The sequence below is a fragment of the Opisthocomus hoazin genome, chromosome 23, assembly GCF_030867145.1.
Source record: "Opisthocomus hoazin isolate bOpiHoa1 chromosome 23, bOpiHoa1.hap1, whole genome shotgun sequence".
NCBI lineage: Eukaryota > Metazoa > Chordata > Aves > Opisthocomiformes > Opisthocomidae > Opisthocomus > Opisthocomus hoazin.
The window spans coordinates 3,158,942-3,178,991 of NC_134436.1; the positions used below are offsets into that span (position 1 = coordinate 3,158,942).

Here is a 20,050-nt window from a genome sequence, read left to right on the forward strand (position 1 = left end):
TACGACAACTTTCTTCCTTCCCTCGTGAAGCTCTTCTAAAGCAGCTCACTGCCCACTTCAACCCCAAGTTACATATTTCAGCATGTAACACTGAGGACTGATATTCAGAAAAAACTTCTCATCCTAAGGACTGCCGTTGGCTCGGCATACCATGGAGCTTCCAGCACTGGAGATAGTTTGTCTAACCAGTTCTTAAAGCCACCTGTCAGGAATGGCATAAGCATAGCTCAATTTGCCTGGGAAGAAGGCAGAGAAGGAGATAAAACTACACCTACTGAGATTTCTTTCAGCCTTATTTTTCAAAAAGTTCTCAGCTGTACAGAAATTGAGGAAAAGGTGATGGCTAGATAACAAGTTAGTAACAGATGGTTCAAAGATAATACTTTGTTATACAGGGGAAAAAAGTCACTACAGAACTGCACTGTGCCTTTTGTTTCCACAGCAAGTATTTTCTTGATGGATATGAGGATAAATGTGTGCAATAATATTTTTTTTAAAGCTTCCTAGTATGTGTTGAACCCTCAAGTATTTAAATACTTCATAGTCACAAAGAATATAAACTCCATTTTTGTGCAAGATGCTTAATGTAGTACAGCATTTTTTAAATCAAGATATTTAAGTTCTTAGCTTTCAAAACAACGTCTTTAAAAAGGCAGAAAATAATTTACAACAGGCAATGAAGTTGCTCATGCCCCACTGCAAAAAAAGCCACTTGCTTCCACAAGGAGAATCAAAGATGAGTGGTAGTATATTTTACATCATTTTTCATTGATCTGGTGAAAACTAGGTTGACTTTCCAGAAATAAGCAGTATTTGATCATTTACGCTATGCATGTATTACCATTTGTTTTGCCAGAAACTTCTTTATTGTAATTACTTCCTAAATATACAATAGTAATATTATGTCAAAGGTGAAATACCAATTGAAAAAAGCAACAGATTCACCTGTTACACCATATACTGTAAAGTACTAATGACTCAGTATAATCTATTACTTCTGACACTAAAAAAACCCCAAATATTTAATACCATTATAAAACTGATAGAAGAACAATGTATTGTAGACCTGTCAACAAATGCTCAGTTAATTCCTCTCACGTGTCCCGAGACACTTGTCACAGCACGCGAACAAGAGACTTTAAGCAACTCTTACATAAACAGGTAGAAAGCAGCTCTGCTTCCAATATAATTATGTTACATCTCACAATATACTTCCAATCAGCCCAAGAAGGGGTGACTACACATTCAGACCCCCAACCTGACTTACTAGTCTGTCTACTATGGAGCTAAGTGGCTGGCACTAGTTACTGCCACCACACTTCACCATAAAGTTACAGAACACACACAAAAAAAATTGAAATATGCCTGTGGAGATTCAGATCTGATCTTCTGCACACCATGAAGCATTCACTTAATACTCAACGTCTGTTCTGAACATTTCTAAACTCTGGTTTTATCATCCTGTGCTCATGAAACTACACGACTGACAAATGCAGAAAAAAAAAAGCAAACTTAAAACCCAAGGCTGTGTAACTGAGGTTTTTCTTAATAAATTATTAATAGTGTCTTCTTGCAGGAGATACAAGGAAGAAACACAGGCTTTTGTACCTCCTCACTCCTTTCTCACTCTCCTGATGCACTTCAGGAGAAGAGTTATATTTTGATGAACTCAGACTTTCTTCATTTCCCAAGGTTAACATCTACCATCCCCTCTTTCACAGGCATCACAAAGAAAGAATCATACCAGTAGCCACATATTTCGAGAGAGAAAGCATACACATGAATGAAACAGAAGAACACAGACAAAATACTATACCACACTCAAATAAGATACATTCTGTGGTAAGACATTTGGGTCAACAGCAACCTGTACCAGATACTCGCTTTAAGCAACCTGTGGTTTGAGCTACTGCTCTATTTTTTTTTCTGTACCTGATTAATATCACAGATCCACATGACCAGCCTACCTGCAACATCGCTATGCAAGTTCTTTATTTACTAAGTGCAGTACAAATTTCAAGACAACCAAACCAAAACCTTACTTCAATGCACTATCAACAAACTAGAGCTTCACTAGCTGTCCCACAACAGATCCCTTGTACCCTGTAAGGGGTACCAGCTCCCCAGTACAGATCGCAGTGCTATACAGCCAGCTCTAAGCCGACGGCCAGCAGCAGCACAAAGCCCTGTATGAGCTTCTGCACCCCACTGCAAAGCCTGAATGCGATTATTTTCACTTTGATAGGTGAAGAAAGCAAAAAAAGTAGGATCACCTCTTGGTACAGGATAAATTCCATCCCAGTTCAGGCATTACACAGAACTGTCAATAAAGCACTGCTGCTTTTCTCCTGCCCAAATACTCCCTACTTTCCTTCTTCAGCTGAGGCTACTCCAAGCACTAATATCCTGAAAACAGCACTAAGTCCTGAAAACTATACTGAACTGAAAAAAGTTTTTAACCAGGAATATACCCCTAGTGGAACAGCAGAGCAAAGCAGATTTTATTGTGCAGAAGAATCTGACTTGCATAAAAAATAAAACATGGCAGAAGTAAAATAGAAAAGTAGAGTTAAAAAAATATAGCCATGACTTTGAAAAAATATGGTAAAAGAAGAATTGCATAAGTTGTTTACAGTACAGTCATGAAGCACTGGCTGATTAACAACTTCTGAGATATGCATAGACAGATATATAGATAGATAGATATAAATATGCAGACAACAAGAGATTCAGGAGTACCCTGGCCAATTTTGATACTTCACAAATTAAAACTTGCAACTTTTTTGTCTTGTCTTCCCACTGCCCATCCCTGCTGAAGAAAAGTTAAAATCTCAGAATCATCTTTGCCAAAGAATTCCAAAAGCATAATGTTCAGATCTGGTAAAATAATCTAGCTGTCTGATACCTAAGAGCACCAATTTAAGTGTTACGACAATGAAACTGTTCTTCATAGCAAAATCCAACCGAAAGCCAAAAAATATGAAGCTGGTACATTTTACACACTTTTAATTATGGAAGTTAATTTGACTAAGAGCAGGATTAGACTAGATTTTTTCTCATCTAAAAGCCTACAGATTAGAAAAAATATTTAAATCATGCAAAACCTCAGAGAACTATAACATTAATAATTCAAATTAATTCAATTAAATTCAGTTACATGCACAACATTCAGACAGTTTATCCAACTTACTCAAAAGCACAACACATCTGTACGTTTCACATACCATATATTCCTTCCCACTCTGAATCTTTAGGTGGTGAAGAAAGAAAACGACTAAGTCACTGTAATGTGCCAGTATCTCAAAAGGCAAAAATTTTCCAGTTAATAAGACAGTGGTGATTTTAGTAGTACGGCTTTGATCTCTAAAGAAACACCTAGAATGAAGTATATTCAAACCTTCTTAATGAAAACTGCTTCTCTTATTTGATCCGTATACTGCATCCACATAACATCAAGTATTCCAGATCAGATAAAATTATGGTGAAAATCCTTTTTTTTTTTTAAAAAAAAAAAAAAGGCATCAAAATAGTTGGACTAAGGTAAGATTTTTGCCATGTTGAAGACTGCTAAACACACTTCAAATTTGGTATTGCTACATTTTTACAATAAAGTTCCATCTTTGCTCAAATTCCAGCAATCCTCTCTCAGGTTCCCCCTAACAAAGACCCTATTTTTCTTTTTTATTCAAGAACACCAATACAGATGTAGAAATGTATTTGTTACATTTCACAAGCACACAGGTGCAGCCACTAAATTGACAAACATGAATCATCCATTTTCTGCAGCCCTCAGCTTCCTCAGTTGGAAGTGGAGCTTGGATAACCCTTCGTAGGTTAAGTTTCTAATGGATTAGATGCCCACCTCCATTTAAATCATAGAACCGTAGGTTGGAAAAGACCTCTAAGATCATCAAGTCCCACCATCCACCCAACACCACCTTGCCTGCTAAACCATATCCCACAGTGCCACATCTACATGTTTTTTAAACACCTCCAGGGATGGGGACTCCACCACCTCCCTGGGCAGCCTGTTCCAGTGCCTGACCACTCTCTCAGTAAAGAATTTTTTCCTAATATCTAATCTAAACCTCCCCTGACGCACCTTGAGGTCCCTGCCTCTCATCCTGTCACTAGTTACCTGGAAGAAGAGACCAACACCTGCCTCACTACAACCTCCTTTCAGGTAGCCGCAGAGAGCAATAAGGTCCCCCCTCAGCCTCCTCTTCTCCAGACATTCTCTCTGCATGTCACTGATACAGAGTAATGGCCAGGAGTCCTGTGCTTTGGTCTTCGGAAAAGGTGCAAAATTGAGCCTATTTATATAAAATATAATCACAGTGTTCTCGCTCTAGATACAGTTCCCAAATTGATCATATTAAACAGTGAAGTATATATACTCAACTTGTTAAAATTGATCACAATCAAGACAAGGTTTCATTGCATCCTTTATTAATGGAACACATAAGTGAGATGCTGCATCTTCAAAAGTAAAATGGAAAAAAATTTTTTCATTACTTGTAAATGGACTTTATGCTTTTAATGACACTGAGTTTCGTCCAGGTCTTTCAGGCATTGGTGCAGGTATGATAAATATGACTGGAAGCAAAGCAGAACTATTAGATTGAAATCACAAGTTACTCATCAGCCCTAAAAAACACCAGGTCCTCACACGAAACATATTGATCATAAACAACATGATCTAAGAATTTATCTAGCCCAGTCTCTGACACTTTCCAAGGGGTGTCTCTAGTGCATGATGAAAGCAAGCTGTGCATCTTTTAACTGTTCTTTTAGACCACAGCTCACTTCCCTGTAGTGCTGGATCACAGGTCTATCTTGTCACTTTCAAGCCCTCTAAGGTTGGGGAAACTCATATAATTTATTTTATTTTAATCAAAAAAAACCCTTGCTGTTAGTGAATAATAAATGGGTTTGGTCACATCATGAAAAAAAGCAGGTTTGGTCAACAGCTTGGCAAGTGTAAATATACACACACTGGAAAGCATTCAATTTTACAATTGCTGAATCTCACTTTGTCCTTTCAGCTTATCCTAAAGCAGGCAGATTTTATCTGGGCCCATTCATATTCTGACCTGTGTTCTGTGTTTCCACTAAGCAGGTGATTACTTCCACTTTTTGCCTTCCCCAGTTCCAGAACACCCAACCCGTTCCCCGCCCCCCCCCAACTTTCCAAAGAGCAGTATCAGGCCCTCATGCCTGCATCAACTACTGAAATCCACAAGGTATTAACAGACACTTGCTATTAAAACTAGATTTCTCTTTCATCATTTATACTGCATTTAATCCCCCAAAGTCTTAAATACACCAAACTATCTATGAGAGGGTCTCTAGTCACCTTTAATCCCGTATTTCAACAGAAAAGAAGGATGCCTATAACTTTGCTCCCTGTTTGAACATAAGGATGGACTACTCACATTTGTTTCGTTAGGCAAACCCTTGGCTGAACACGGCTCCTCTCCAAAATAGCCTGATTTTCCTCACAAGCCTCTTTATAAACAATGATAGGACTTCTGAAGAACTCACTGCTAACACAACTCCTCCCCGTGCAGGTACTCAACAGGGATACCAAGTGCTCAAATGCTAGACAAAGATTTTCTTTACCACTTTCTTCTGCACCTATTTTTTGACGCTTCATTGTCAAAGCACTTCAACACTCAGCCTGAGAAGGAACATGCTCAGAAGATTTGCTGGTAAGGATACAGGCACCCAAGATCTTTCCTCAAGTTAAAAATCGATTCAGTAACATTCTAGGTCACTTCTCAGAAAACTCAGCAAAACCATGCTGAAACACTATGAACAGGATATCTTAACTGCAGGGATTAACATTTTGACATTTTACAACTTTCCATGGAATTCTGTGTTTTGGGTACAGAATATACAAAATGGGCATCCAGGATTTTTATTTGACCACCTGCTTCAATCAACATCTTTCCCTATCCTCTTTAAGAAACAACCTGTACTCCAGAAAGAGGACTGCACTACATAAGCAAGTCATTTTCCTTTCCTGATACCTATAAAAGGCAGGACCAGAAAATAAAACAGTTTTAACCTGCCAAACTTTCCCCAGCTCTTTGGAGGCGAGTTTGCCCTTTTAAGATCATGCGCTGAGGGACCCACAGAGGAACCCGCCAAGAAGAGCAAGAGCTCTGAATGTTATAACCATTCACTCACACCAGCTAAAAGCTTTCATACTCCAGATGTCAACTACTGTCCCTAGCAAAAAAAATTTAACAGGCAACATTATTGAAGATCCACAAAAGGATCATGATTCTTCAGAGCTGGAATATTATTTTAAGAAATCAACAGTACCCTAATTAATAGTGGAGCTGAAGGTTTCTAATGCAGAACATGAATCCACTGTCAGAATACTAAGAATCTGTTTAATTACAGTCTGAAAAACAGAAACAGCTCGAAACAGTATGGTTCTCTTTCCATGGGTTATTTTACCTACAAATCCCTTCTTTGCTACTAGGAATCAAACTGAAGGAAGATATAAAAAAGCCTTAGTTTGTTTAGGATTAATTACAACAACTGAATCCTGTTCTTTGGGAAGTTATCTTCAATTTCTGAAGATGAAAACAACTCGTATTTATGACATTCACAGAACAGTGAAGTCTCTCAGTCTTCAGAATGTAAAACTATTTTTTTTTGTGAAATAATACAATCACTGACAGTTGTTAAGAGACAGCTATTGATTAACAAAGTGCCTGTGCTTCACTTGAACAGATTAAAGAAGGAAGTATGGTTGTCCAAACTAAAGCTAATCAGCCAGGTTTTCAGAGGACCTAGGAAACATAAGGAATCTACCCACTGTTTATGTGCACGTGTCTATGTAAGTATGTGTATACTTGCTGCAGTGTTAAGGGGAGGTGAAAGCACAACTTTCTTGCTAGGACTTCTACTTAAGGTTGTCACTCTCAGCATCCTAAACCACAAAATATTTTAAGTCCTCTTGGAAACAAAATAAACAAGCCGAACTGCAAAAAAAAAAAAAAAAAAAAACAAAAAAAAACACAACTCCCCAAAAAAAACCCAAAGAAAACACAGAACTTTTATGATGGGTAAATATAATGTATAGAAACATTTTTAAGCAGTTCAACTAACCTCTGGCCTCTACCTACACTTGCATACACGGGCCTAACTGGCTCTGAAATCAAGACAGTTACTAAAAAAAACTCCAGCAAAACTTAAAGAGTACAATGGTTGAAAAACCACTTCTGCATAAGTAATCTGAAGAGCATCCCATCTAGCTGCAGTTGCTAGAACTTTACTTCTAAAATTAATAAACAGTGCGTCCACGCGAGATCTGAGCATTAAAGGATTCATGAAGAATGAGCAAAACTAGTTTTGCAGGTCATACTCCTTACGATCCTAATGACATAGCCATGAACCCTGCATGTGAGAAACCCTAAGAAATCTCAGACACTAAATGCAAGACCAATTTTCCTCTAGGTCGTAAGTTAGGATCAAGCCTCCCACAGGAGATGCGATCATCACAACGAACGCCAAGCTACCCCAGAAACAACACCAGACAAGGCCATAGATAAACTATTTGCTCAAGCAACACTTCTGCCATCTACTTTTGCAAGCTATCCTTAATGCTGGGGACTAAAATGGGACTAAAATAATAGCAGAAATCCCTTGCTTTTGCCAAACTGCAAAACAATACCAAGTCCCAACACTAGGCTGCTTTATTTGTTGCCATGATGGAAACCTAGATGCTCACTTAAGGTTAGAAAGCATACTTTCAGCCAAACCAGCCAGAGAAATCCAGTGGAGATATTAGAACTTCTCCCAGAAACACTACGTTCTTTTTCAATCAGTTTCGAATTATGGCTTTTATTAATAAACTACCAGATTCTCAGTGCCTCCTTTAGGTTAGCCTAATGACATTTTTAGTGTTCAAATTCGCCGTGGGAAAGACAACTACTGCTTAACTAGAGGACTTTCTCAAGAGTGTTTTCTGTCTTTTCATCTCACACTTTCCTCAAGGGGCATTAATTTTGTTCAGTCTTTTTAGAGAAGGAGATGGAGCCCCCAAACAAAAGCACTCTTTTTTCAGTTTGCTCTTCTTTCCAGATTTCTTCTGTTCTGCCCATTTTCCACATCTCCAAGCACTCAGGGAATCCAAGCATGGAAACCTCAGATTAAAAACAAATCATCTAATCCTGGGGACAAGTGGCCAACTACTGCCTAGAAATCTGTAGAAAGCATTCTAACAGGCATTACAAGAAGGAATGTTACCTCGCAGATTTGTTAAATACCATTAAAACATTTTGAACACTGCAACCCTAGATGTAAGCACATGCCTCAGAGACTGACTGCCCTCGTAACACTAGCCATCAGACATACCCACTGACAAGTTATAAGGCTAGCAACAGGTTTTAGGACACAACAGTCATCAGGCACATGAGAGAAACGGAAACTAATTTTCATTTCAAAAAGTGAGATCATATTATTCAAATTCTCTTAGTGTCCGGAGTATCCCAGAAATAGTCTATCATCCCTGTAAAGCAAAGTTCAGTCCCCAAGAGCTACATCAGGTTAGAATAATTTTAGGGGACCACCTTTAATTAGGCTGCTGCAACTTTCTGCTGACAGAAGCTAAGCTGAGTCTTTTTCAAATTCAAAATGCAATGAGAGCCCAAAGCCTCAGACCCTAACCCCTTTGATTCCTCAGAATGAAGTTCTCCTTTATGACTGCACATAGCTTTACATCTAAACACCTGCAAATAAATGCTATTTTACCTAGGTTTTAAGTGTATTCAAAGCTAACAACTGAAAACTCCGATTTCAGCACACTACTACTAGACTGAGTATGCATCCATAATGATCACACAGGATATGTTTCAAAGTAGGGTTTTAACGTATTTTTGACCTTGGAATTTTGAAACTGACAAGTAATTTTCAAATCCATTACAAACATCTGAGTCACCAACCTTTGAAAGACTTAAATTAGTCAAGCTTTCACTATAAATAACAAATGTAGTGGTACTATGTTCATCTAGTCAGGTTCCAAAGCATGAACATTAAATATTTATTTTCCAACAGTCATATCTCAGAACTACAGAACTGAAGAATATTTTTGTGAAAGTCAAAACAAAGAAACAAGTATTTCACCTGTAGATTTCTGGAGTAATCAATTAATAATTATATATTGACTAAAAGCAGCAGAAAATGTTCTTTTGGCAAGTCTACCTCCTTCCATTCTCTCCCCTTTAATCCTGCCTCTGGTAACACATCTAATCTCATCTGGTCAATGAAATAACATTTAATTCAAACTAACTTTTCTAACTTTGTATGTACAGAAAGAGTGGACTAAGCAACCCTCAACACCTCTAAGAATTATGAGCTTGTTCTCCATGTTCTGCTCCCCATCATAGTAAATGTCCAGACTTGTGATATTTCACTAGGGTCAAAATTTACAGGTTTCCAGATCTGTGTGCAAGTTAGGTTCACAAAAAAATTATACAAAGAAAGTACCTGCTGCCTCCAGTAAGGCTTCTAGTCTTGCTTGTGTTTCTGGATCCACAGTTCTCAAGTCCGCACCTTCTGCAGCACTCGATAAGAATAACTCCGACGTGGTTTTAAGTACTGGGTTATCAAGATCTTCTTGGTCCAAAATAAATGATTCAACCTGTTTGCCAAATTAGAAAAATAATTTTACCATTTTTGAAGCTTTATACTACATCTAAAATGTTAGAAAAAAACACAGAAAAAATTAATTTTACTATCATAATCATGTTTTAAGTGCATAGATTGTAGGACATAACCGTAAAAATCACCTGATGAACTCGCTAAAAAGGTAGTTGAAATTACAAAAGATAAAACTCTACCTGAAAAGTAGGTTATCGTAAAAATTACAATTAACAAGATCTTAAACTACAGCATGGACATCTCAGATTAAATATTGAAAAGAAATGGACAGTTTGGGCAGTTAACCACCAAAACCACAAACTGTCAAAACCAAAATCAGAGACTACCACAAGAGGCTGTAGCACCTTCGTCACCAGAAGTCTGTCTACCTTGCTATTAAAAAAACCCACCAGCAATGACTTCGGTACAGCTGAACCTATACGAGAGCCAAGGAGGGATTGAATGGTTTCCCAAGAGGCTTTTCAGTTCTACTTTAAAAGTAATTTCAACTAATGTAGCACGAAGATTTTGTTTGTTTTGAGTAGAAACAGGATAGTTGACTAAAATTCAAAACCAAAACATCTGTTTCCAAGCTGGCACTTGTACTACCCCAGTCATTAATGTTTTCTAGACAAGAAGAGATACATAGAACAATTAAACAAGCAGGTATTCCAACTGAGCAGCAATAATGCTGTCCCACCAGTGGCCTACATTATCTCGAAATACAAGCTCCTGACTTATGCAATATCATGCAATGTAGTTTTATGACAGTTTGTCAAGGTAAACAAGGAGGATATCTGACACATGCAGAACTACATTTCCGAATCCGTCCCAAGTTCAGACATAATTTCCTCTAATTTCAGTAACATTATAAGATAAAAACACTATTTCACAATTAGACATTATCTGTTCAACACTACTGGTGCCTTAAATATGCCATACAAATGAGACATGCACGTTATACAACCTTTGCCACCCTTTCCCACTTCGTGCCTCAGTCTCATCTTCCTTCCTCTGTTTTTCCCCAATACTTCCCCCTATCTTTCTCACACCAGTAGTAAACTATCATCATATTCAGCCCTACCACTCAACACCCCACAACACCATAAGGAAGGGATAGTTTATACTTCAAAAAAAACAAATCAGGCCATCTGCAAATGAAGTACCCCATGGTGTGAAAAAGGTTAACAGGAGTCTGGAGAGCTACATAGAGCACTGCTATTCAAGAGCAACCAGTGTTAATTTCTTCCCCTTTTTGATACATAAATGTTCTGTGACATTATCCCCTGGTGTCCAAGCCAATTCGTAGGTGCCCAGTGAAACGCAGTGCTAACATCTGAATACAATCTGCATCAGGGAAAAAGTGTGGCTTTTAGAACACAGAAAGTGAGTTCCACATCTCAGTGAATATGCATGATATTGGCAGGCTTACAGGTATTATATCTTGTGTGTCAAGGCACAAATATTAAAGCTAAGACAGCAGGCTATGATTTAGGGCTCCAAGAACCAAGATTACTAGATTAGTCCAGACAATGGTCCTAATAAGAAAAGTGTCACTGTGAGAACAAATTGAACATCAAACAAGCAGAAATTAGTGACCTAAACCAGTGACGCACATTTTCACTACAAACAAAGAGTTACTAACAACTCACAGCATCCCTACAGTAAGATCCCCCTCTGCAGAACTCAAATTCCAGGTTATTGTCTATGTAGTCAACTTAGGGACTCCCCATTGGCATAAACTCTGATGCAAACCTGACTTCTGGAAGAAGTCACCCTTAGCTACAGGAGTACTTCAGGGTTTTTCATTTTCTCCCCCAAGACTACGCAAGGCACTCTGCCTCACCAATATTTTAGAAATACTATTCCTATTTGGAATAGCCCGATCCTATTGGATGGGCTTCGAGCAACCTGCTCTAGCAGAAGATGTCCCTGCCCATGGCAGAGGGGTTGAGGCAGATGATCTTCACAGTCCCTTCCAACCCAAACCATTCTACAATTCTATTGCAACAATGTTTGTGTGACCTGGTGACCGACAGAAAATCCCACTGTGTGCATAAGTGGCTGTTAGTTACATCTAGTTGAGACCTACACACAAGAAATTTTATTACATGCTAATGAGCACTTCTTCAAATTTTTCAATTACACCACTAAATTTAACAGCAGTCCTCCCTTCAGAGGACATACCAAAAGGGGTAAAAATACTACCTACCATTGAAGAAACCGCACTTACAAACAACAAATACTGCAGAAGTGTTCAAAGTGGCTTCTGGCAAGCCTTAACTTTTAGCCTCAGGAACAGCTTGATAACACCCAGGCAAAGGGATGCACAAATTACAAAACCACAGAATGTTTGGGGTTGGAAGGGACCTCTGTGGGTCACCCAGTACAACCCCCCTGCCGAAGCAGGGTCAACTACAGCAGGCTGCACAGCACCTTGTCCAGGCAGATCTTGAATATCTCCAGAGAAGGAGAATCCACAACCTCTCTGCGCAACCTGTTCCAGTGCTCCGTCACCCCCAGAGTAAAGAAGTTCTTCCTCATGTTCAGATGGAACCTCCTATGCTTCAGTTTGTTCCCGTTGCCCCTTGTCCTGTCACTGGGCACCACTGAAAAGAGGCTGGCCCCATCCTCTTGACACCCACACTTGAGATATTTATAAGCATTTATAAGGTCCTTTCTCAGCCTTCTCTTCTTCAGGCTGAACAAGCCCAGCTCCCTCAGCCTCTCCTCATAGGAGAGATGCTCTAGTCCCTTAATCATCTTCATAGCCCTCCGCAGGACACTCTCCTGTAGTCCCTTGTCTTTCTTGAACTGGGGAGCCCAGAACTGGACACAGTACTCCAGAGAGGGCCTCACCAGGGCAGAGCAGAGGGGGAGGAGAACTTCCAGCAGGTCATACTCTTCTTAATGAACCCCAGGATCCCATTGGCCTTCTTGGCAACAAAGGCACACTGCTGGCTCATGGTCAACTTGTCGTCCACCAGGACACCCATGTCTCTCTCCACAGAGCTGCTTTCCAGCAGGTCAGCCCCGAGCCTGTACTGGTGCATTGGGTTGTTCCTCCCCAGGTGCAGGACCCTGCACTTGCCCTTGTTGAACTTCATCAGGTTCCTCTGCACCCAACTCTCCAGCCTGTCCAGGTTTCGCGGAATGGCAACACAGCCTTCTGGTACATCCACCACTCGTCCCAGTTTTGTGTCATCAGCAAACTTGCTGAGGGTACACGCTGTCTCTTCATCCAGGTCATTGATGAAGAAGTTGAGTAAGACTGGGCCGAGTACCGACCCCTGGGGGACACCACTAGTTGCAGGCCTCCAACTAGACTCTGCACTGCTGATGACAACACTGAGCTCTGCCATTCAGCCAGTTCTCAATCCACCTCACTGACCACTCATCCAGCCCACACTTCCTGAGCTTCCCTAGGAGGATGTTATGGGAGACAGTTTCAAAAGCCTTGCTGAAGTCGAGACAGACAACACCCACTGCCCCCCCCATCTACCCAGCCACTCTTGCCATCGTAGAAAGCTATCATATTGGTCAAAAGTGATTTCCCCTTGGTGAATCCACGTTGACTACTCCTGATAACCTTCTTTTCCTCCACACATCAAGGCACATCAGCCTTGCATCAGCCTTCCAGAAGCTGTCCCACTGCAAGTTTTAAAACTTCATTTTTTGACACTTTGGTAAAGATATGGACAATTTTCTCCCCAACTGCTGCCACTCCAAGATCATCTGTATATATTTACAGGACCTTACCTATAACAATACACCTTGAACCTAAATCAGTGTTAATTCACCATTCACAAACACTCATAAACTTGCAAGGAACAACTCTCTCCCCAACAGGAAGTACATTTTGCTTACAGGAACCTTTGAAAAAGTCTTTTTAACATTGATTATGCAAACATTACTTAAATTGAATTACAGGTACAGCTTTTACTCAGGGTACAAGCTGGGTTGTATTGGTGCAGCCTGTTCTTTTCATCTTTCTTTTCAACTCTTACTGCCTTTCAGCTCTTCTTTAGGTTTGCAACTGTACTTCCAGAGACCTTGCAACATTTAAAGTCTCACACAAAAATCCTACTTCCTATACAGTATTTTCATCTTAGTTTTACATCACAGCAAGGCAAGCAGCTGCTTTCATTATTTCTACACATGCTGAGCATCAATTTTTAGTTTTGGTTTTTAGCAAGAGCTTAATAGCATACCCACAATACAACTTGAGTGTGAAAATACTGAAAATCCATACGCAAAATGTTAAAATAGCTGTACCATTGCCAGTCTCCCAGAAAAGTTTCAGCGCACTTTCAAGTCAAAACGTCTGACTCTTCTGTAAACCAATGCAGTTTCTCACACACCAAGACAAGGCTAGAGAGGATGAACAGTTGGATAACTTATCACTAGCAGACTAAGAAATCACCTCATCAACCAGCTGTCTCCTGTGAATGGAAGTAACCTGCGATGATCACATATTAATAAGAATTTTTAAAAAATTTAAAAAAATCAAACTACCCCAAATATATCAAACAAATTTTACTTTTTAAACAAAAAATAAATCTTGTTGAAAAAAACGAGCCAACCAACTAAACCATACAGATTTCATGTTAGCATTCCTGGAAGACTTAATACACTGCTCATGTGGCAAAATTTAGGCACTCTGCACTATCTTAATCAGATCTGCAGCAAAGTGATAGAGTAACCAGTCACTGTGCTATTTTTGGACTATTTTGCGAGCTGCTTTGGGCAGTTAATAAGCATCTTATTTGGTAAGGCTCATTAGGAACACATGGATTCAAGACATTATTGTAACTGCCAAAACAACCACAACTAGGAATAATTCCCAATCAAAAACCAAAAAAGCTGCTAGATGCACGGGACCTGAGGACAAGGAGCTGAACATCAGCGTACTTTACTACATCATCATGTTTCACAGTCATCCACAGGAATGATGGACCTTTGCTGAAGTTCTGCCAAGGACTTGCAGCAGCCTCACAGCTCTGCAGATCCGGTTACACCACTGGTTCCTCCCTCCATAGCAGCTACATTCACAGCTATTTGGACTCAACTAAATCAGTATTTATATGTTAATACTATGACTGAGTTTACCTCGGGTCATGGGTATGTAAAGGCGACTTTGCAAGCACTACCATCACAACTAACACTATCAATTCTTGCAAGATGGGCAATGACATACAGGGTCAGAAACACATTTCTAATACGTGAATATTAGATATTTCTACTATCTAAACTGATCTTTCCCACATTGCACTACTGAAAAAAAATGTACTTTTCTCAGAATAGCCCGGACCTGCTCACAAATAGTCTGTTAGTGACACAGGCTACAGACGATGGAAAAGCTTCCTGTCGTAGCTGTACCAGTACCATTCTCTCCCCCTCCTACTGCAGGCAAGAGCAGCAGCAGAGACAGCTCATTCTACCTTCTCCTTCCATTTGTGCCAAACTAGCACTTCTGGGGAGAGGGAAGACTACCTTTATAAAAAGCATTGATAGGAAAGAGAAAGCTGCTATTAAATCATTTCCTTGAGCGTGCACTTTCCAGGTACACCCTGAGCTATGAACTCTTTTCTGGGGTGACAACACTCCTTGCTCTGTGTTTGTGGAGCATCTACAAATAATGAAGACTCGAACCCTTGACTGGGACTCCTAAATTCCTTTATTATATAAAGGACTACTTGATTTTCTCTTTTGTGTTACGTAACCCTTCCTAATTATTTCTATAACAATTCCATTTGGATATATGTCTAAATACATCTGAACATATGCAGAGGAACCTTTGCTTCCTTAAGGCTAATACAGGCCTGTAGATCAGGCTGAAAGTTCATGCCTATGAAGATGAAATAGATCATCTATATTTAAACCGTTTGCATTCTGCAATTAACACGGTGTGCAACACTGTATTAGGATCACACTAGGAAGATACTGTGGTTTTGTCTGATAAACCTAACCTCTGACAGTTCATGTTGTCATGTCCTTTATTACACTGAATGCCAATACCTGATTACTACTTGTAATTCTGCTCTAGAAGTTTCATGGAATACTGATACAACATGAGATAACAACGCCAAGTTAAGACTGAAAATTAGTTTGTATTTCAAATTTGACATCAAACTCCTTTAAATACCACATATAAAAGATGCCAGCTTCAAAACTATTAAAACTCATTATTCCAAGAAGAAAGTAAAGTGAAGGACTTTGCCATTGACATGGTACTCTCAGGAGCTTCCTCTGACAAATGTACCACTACACCCCTGGTGTAAACTCTTCACACCGTCAAAAGGCCTAGCTTGGGTTTACCTTAAGATGTACTTTTCAACACTGCCGCCCCCCCCACCCCACCCAGTCATGCCACTCAAACATTTTTGCACCAACTTAAGGTATCTTCCTGGCATTAGTATTTCAGTTTCAAGAGACAGTATAAAGGAAGAGGCAAACCCACACACAGATGCAGACACTTTAACAAAACCTTTCAGTGGGACCTCAGTACACTGCCCTTTCTTGGCACTTCAAAGCTAGAGAAAGAAAAGAAACATTTCAGGGAAGTATTTCCGAGTCAGTACATAGGAGCTACATATAATCAATGTAAACAACAATTCAGACATAAATAATGACACAGGACCACAGCCACTCTGTTAGGCTTGAACTATAATTCCTGAAGACAGTTTCTTCAATTAAAAAAAAAGTTTCAGCCCAAGAAGACAGAAGCCACTAGGATCTGTGAATTGCCAAGAGATCATCTTCTAGTGCCTTCCCCATGGATCCTGCAACTTTTATGGGTTGATTCAATACATCAAAAAGAGAGAAAAATCAGAGAGGGAGCAAATAATTTTCTACCACTTTACTGAATTTCATGGATGTACAAAGGGATGTGATAAACTGGAACATCACTTCTCTGGGAAGAGCAAGTCATTGTATCAACTCAGCTCCCCAAGAGGTTACAAACCCGACTGCCCTCCACATTTAAGCAGAGCTATTAGTACCTGCACACCACCTTAGCTTAGCAGTCTACAACAACAGTTTTTGCAGGCAGTAAAATAGATTGTAGGGGTGGGAGGGAGGAGGGGTGCTAATTGGTTTAGCTCCAATTACAATAGGAAGTTGACTAACTTGAGACAGGATTATCTAAAGGACAGCCTTTATTCCAATAGATATTAAGCAATTATCAGATAATGAAACAAGCAGCTATAGGATCTGGGCTGTGATAAGTCCGTTTCAACACACAGGTTCATTTTGCAAACTCTGCTCTAGATACAAAGTAAATAAAGACGGACACAACTTTATGTTTTGTCACTGGAGACAAGGGAAGTGCCCCTCAGCACCCAGTGTGGCCCAGAAGTGACATTCATATCAAAAACAGTGCTGTATGTTCCTGATGTGTTAGCACACACTCAGACTGATCTCACCATTAACTTCAGCTGACAAACGACAGGTGAGCCAGCCAGCACTGAGAGAGGCCTGCCATTTGTATGGCAGCTCCTCTCTGCTCAGTCCCATCCCATCAAAGGATCTCAAGCCTGGCACCCCAAGTCACTAGTCAATTCCCAAAATTATGGATAGTATTTGAAACATGCAGATAAAATAATACATCAGAATTAATGTTTTATGGGACTACTCTTCCATGCCAGAGATTTCTGATCCTACGTTTTCAATTGTCTTGTGCTAATACTAAACACATAAGCAGGCATTCACGAGCGATTGTCAAATGGTTCACATGAGTTTAACCACTTACCTACTTTCTCTCTTAAGCAAGTAACACTAGATACCCTCATGACAATTTAAGTAGTTTTGAATACTACAAACTACACCTTTTCACATGCCTCTGGACAGAGCTGTCTGATGTATGGTTCTTCCACAAACAAATCTTCAACTCCTTTTTATTAAAACACTGTTCCACAACAATAAGCCCAAGACATAACTGCACCTCCAGTTAACCCTCATAAAAACTAAGCCACAGAACACACAGGTTGAGTTCTCTAGGTACAAGAGGATGGCAACATTAAAAAGTTTCTCCGTATAGCAGAAAAGAAAGCATTACTCATTTCAATCACTACTAAAAAAACCCCACACTTACAAACCAGCCTGCAGACACCACATATTCAATGTCTGGTAAACAAATACAATTCTGACTAAGTTTTCCTGATGTACAAGGGAATCTTTAGCAGGAAGCCGCTGCCATTTACGGAACTGGAACCCATAACTGAAGTATATTCAAAATTCACATGAATCCCAGTAAATCAAGTGCCTGTTCTTGGCACGCACAGTCTTCATATTGCAGAAAACCATTGAATGGAGACCAACAAACCTTACTAAAATAACCATCGCTTACACCAAGCACTCCTTACTTTCATGCATTCTTAGTCCACTCTAAATCATGTTTTCAGTGCTCTATCTTCTCCACATGCTTTAAGATTCTCTCCTGCCCCCTGTTTTTCCTATCTAATTATCCTGCAGAAATAGCCCCTCTTCTTTCCTCACCTCAAACAAAGAAACAGCAGGTGTAACTGAATATTCTGATTTATTAGAATATAAATCAGGATTGTTGCATCAATTTAGCCAGGGCTTTCAGTGTGGGATCCTTGCTCATGTATTAAATTCCAGGCATTAAAACAAAGTGAAGGAAACTTCAGAACAGCAGATGAACAAATGCATTTGTTTGCTGATGTAAAAGCTCACACTCATCCAAGATGACAAGTATTCTAAGCCACCTTCTTGGGAATGACCTTTTAAAATCTCTTGTCAATCCAAAGGGACAATGCTTAAAAAAAAAAAAAAAAAATCATACAAGTAGATCCAATGAACATAGCCCAGTCTAGTAATTCAATAATCTGTTCCCAGGCCAACCCATACGTTTCAGACAGAGAGGAGTCTCAATATTTAAAGGGATTGATTAACTTTAAGTTATCTAGAGGCTTATACCAAACTGAAAATCACACTGGGCTTTCTGCTCAGGGCTGAGGCTACTGGTAGCTATTTTTTCAAGGCCTGTATAAACAGGTTTGTGTATGCTCTACTACTGCAAAACCAGCAGAAAACATAATGTAACTACTGATCCATTAGCCATTTAAAATAAACTATGATAACACCACAGCAGAGATCCCTATCTAAAATGTGATCCACTGAAACCTCTATTTTAGAAAAACAATGAAAATACGTACATTTACATAAAGTACTGAGTTTACCCTAACAAATCCTAAGTGCTCAGCATCCACTTCATAGACTCCCTTTTACTCTGGCTACCATCTCACACTGTGGATAAGCACATGCTCCGAACAGGCAGTGCTCTGAGGCCACCATGATCAAGGAACATGGCTCAGAATTAGACCATTCAGCCCTGAAAGCTCTTATCCCTTGGTCTGAAATACAACTGATTTACTACCTAGTCACCACATGACACCATAGTTTTATTCATTATTCTGCAAAGGGAAGAGTTTAACAGGGTTAGGGTTTTTCCTAGATGAAAAATCTTCATTAATTAATAAACTATACACTTTACTGAACACAAACGAGAATAACTGAGGGACCTAGCTGAAATTAACACCCATGAAACATTAGAACATCCAGAGAGGTGCTTTTCAGTAGGTCCACTGTTCATCGTCCAGTAAAACATTTTCTTTCTTGACAAATAAGGAATAATTTTTCCTGCAGGACAAGTATACGGTTAGGTAACTTTTAAAACCTCCCCCGGTCAGAAGAGCCAGCCACACATGTTCCTTCTCACTTACCATCAGCATTCTAACAAACAGAACACAGTAACTCAAACATGAGTAACCCCTCTCAGCCTAGGACACTTTTCCTTCACATTCTGGGATGCTTTGGAGGAGCTAAACATGAAAAGAAATTTGAAAAAAATCTGTACAACTCCCTCTTAAAAGCAAAAGGCATACACGAGTAAGTGGTCTCATCCCACGAAAAGCAATTAAGAATTAACACCATCCAGCACAGGACCAATTATTTTACTTCTTTATTTTTACTTATTTTCTATACGCATTTGAACAGATGATGAACAATACTGCAAAAACTGAGAATATTGTATAGTATTTTATAAAACTTTCAAATAATCAATGTTACCCAAGAAAATACTCTTAAGTAATGAGTTGCAAGAGTAAAAGGAAGACATTATGCTCTCATAGGATGCATTTCCATAAATTTCACCTGCCCAGCATTCCTCTAAAAATATCCAGAATGAAACCTCTGCACCTTCACAACAAAAAGGGAGAGCTAGTTGTCAGGGGGAAAAAAAAAAAAAGAAACTATCTATTAATGAGGTATACCAAATGGTTAGAGCTCTGACAAGCACATCATCCTAACTAAATAAACCTTTAAATCCAAGTATTAATTCACCTTTACCCATTTTTCCCCTCTTATTCAGAGG

The 20,050-nt window shown here is 39.4% G+C and overlaps 1 protein-coding gene across 13 annotated transcripts in view; it reads right to left on the reverse strand.

Moving 5' to 3' along the window:
• ANKHD1 (ankyrin repeat and KH domain containing 1) overlaps positions 1-20,050 on the reverse strand; it is a 120,426-nt gene that overhangs the window by 94,030 nt on the left and 6,346 nt on the right. For all 13 annotated transcript variants that reach the window (XM_075442254.1, XM_075442241.1, XM_075442253.1 and 10 more), the window contains exon 2: positions 9,505-9,658. In XM_075442254.1, coding sequence (XP_075298369.1) covers positions 9,505-9,658 — 154 coding nt within the window. The remainder of the gene's footprint in view (positions 1-9,504; positions 9,659-20,050) is intronic.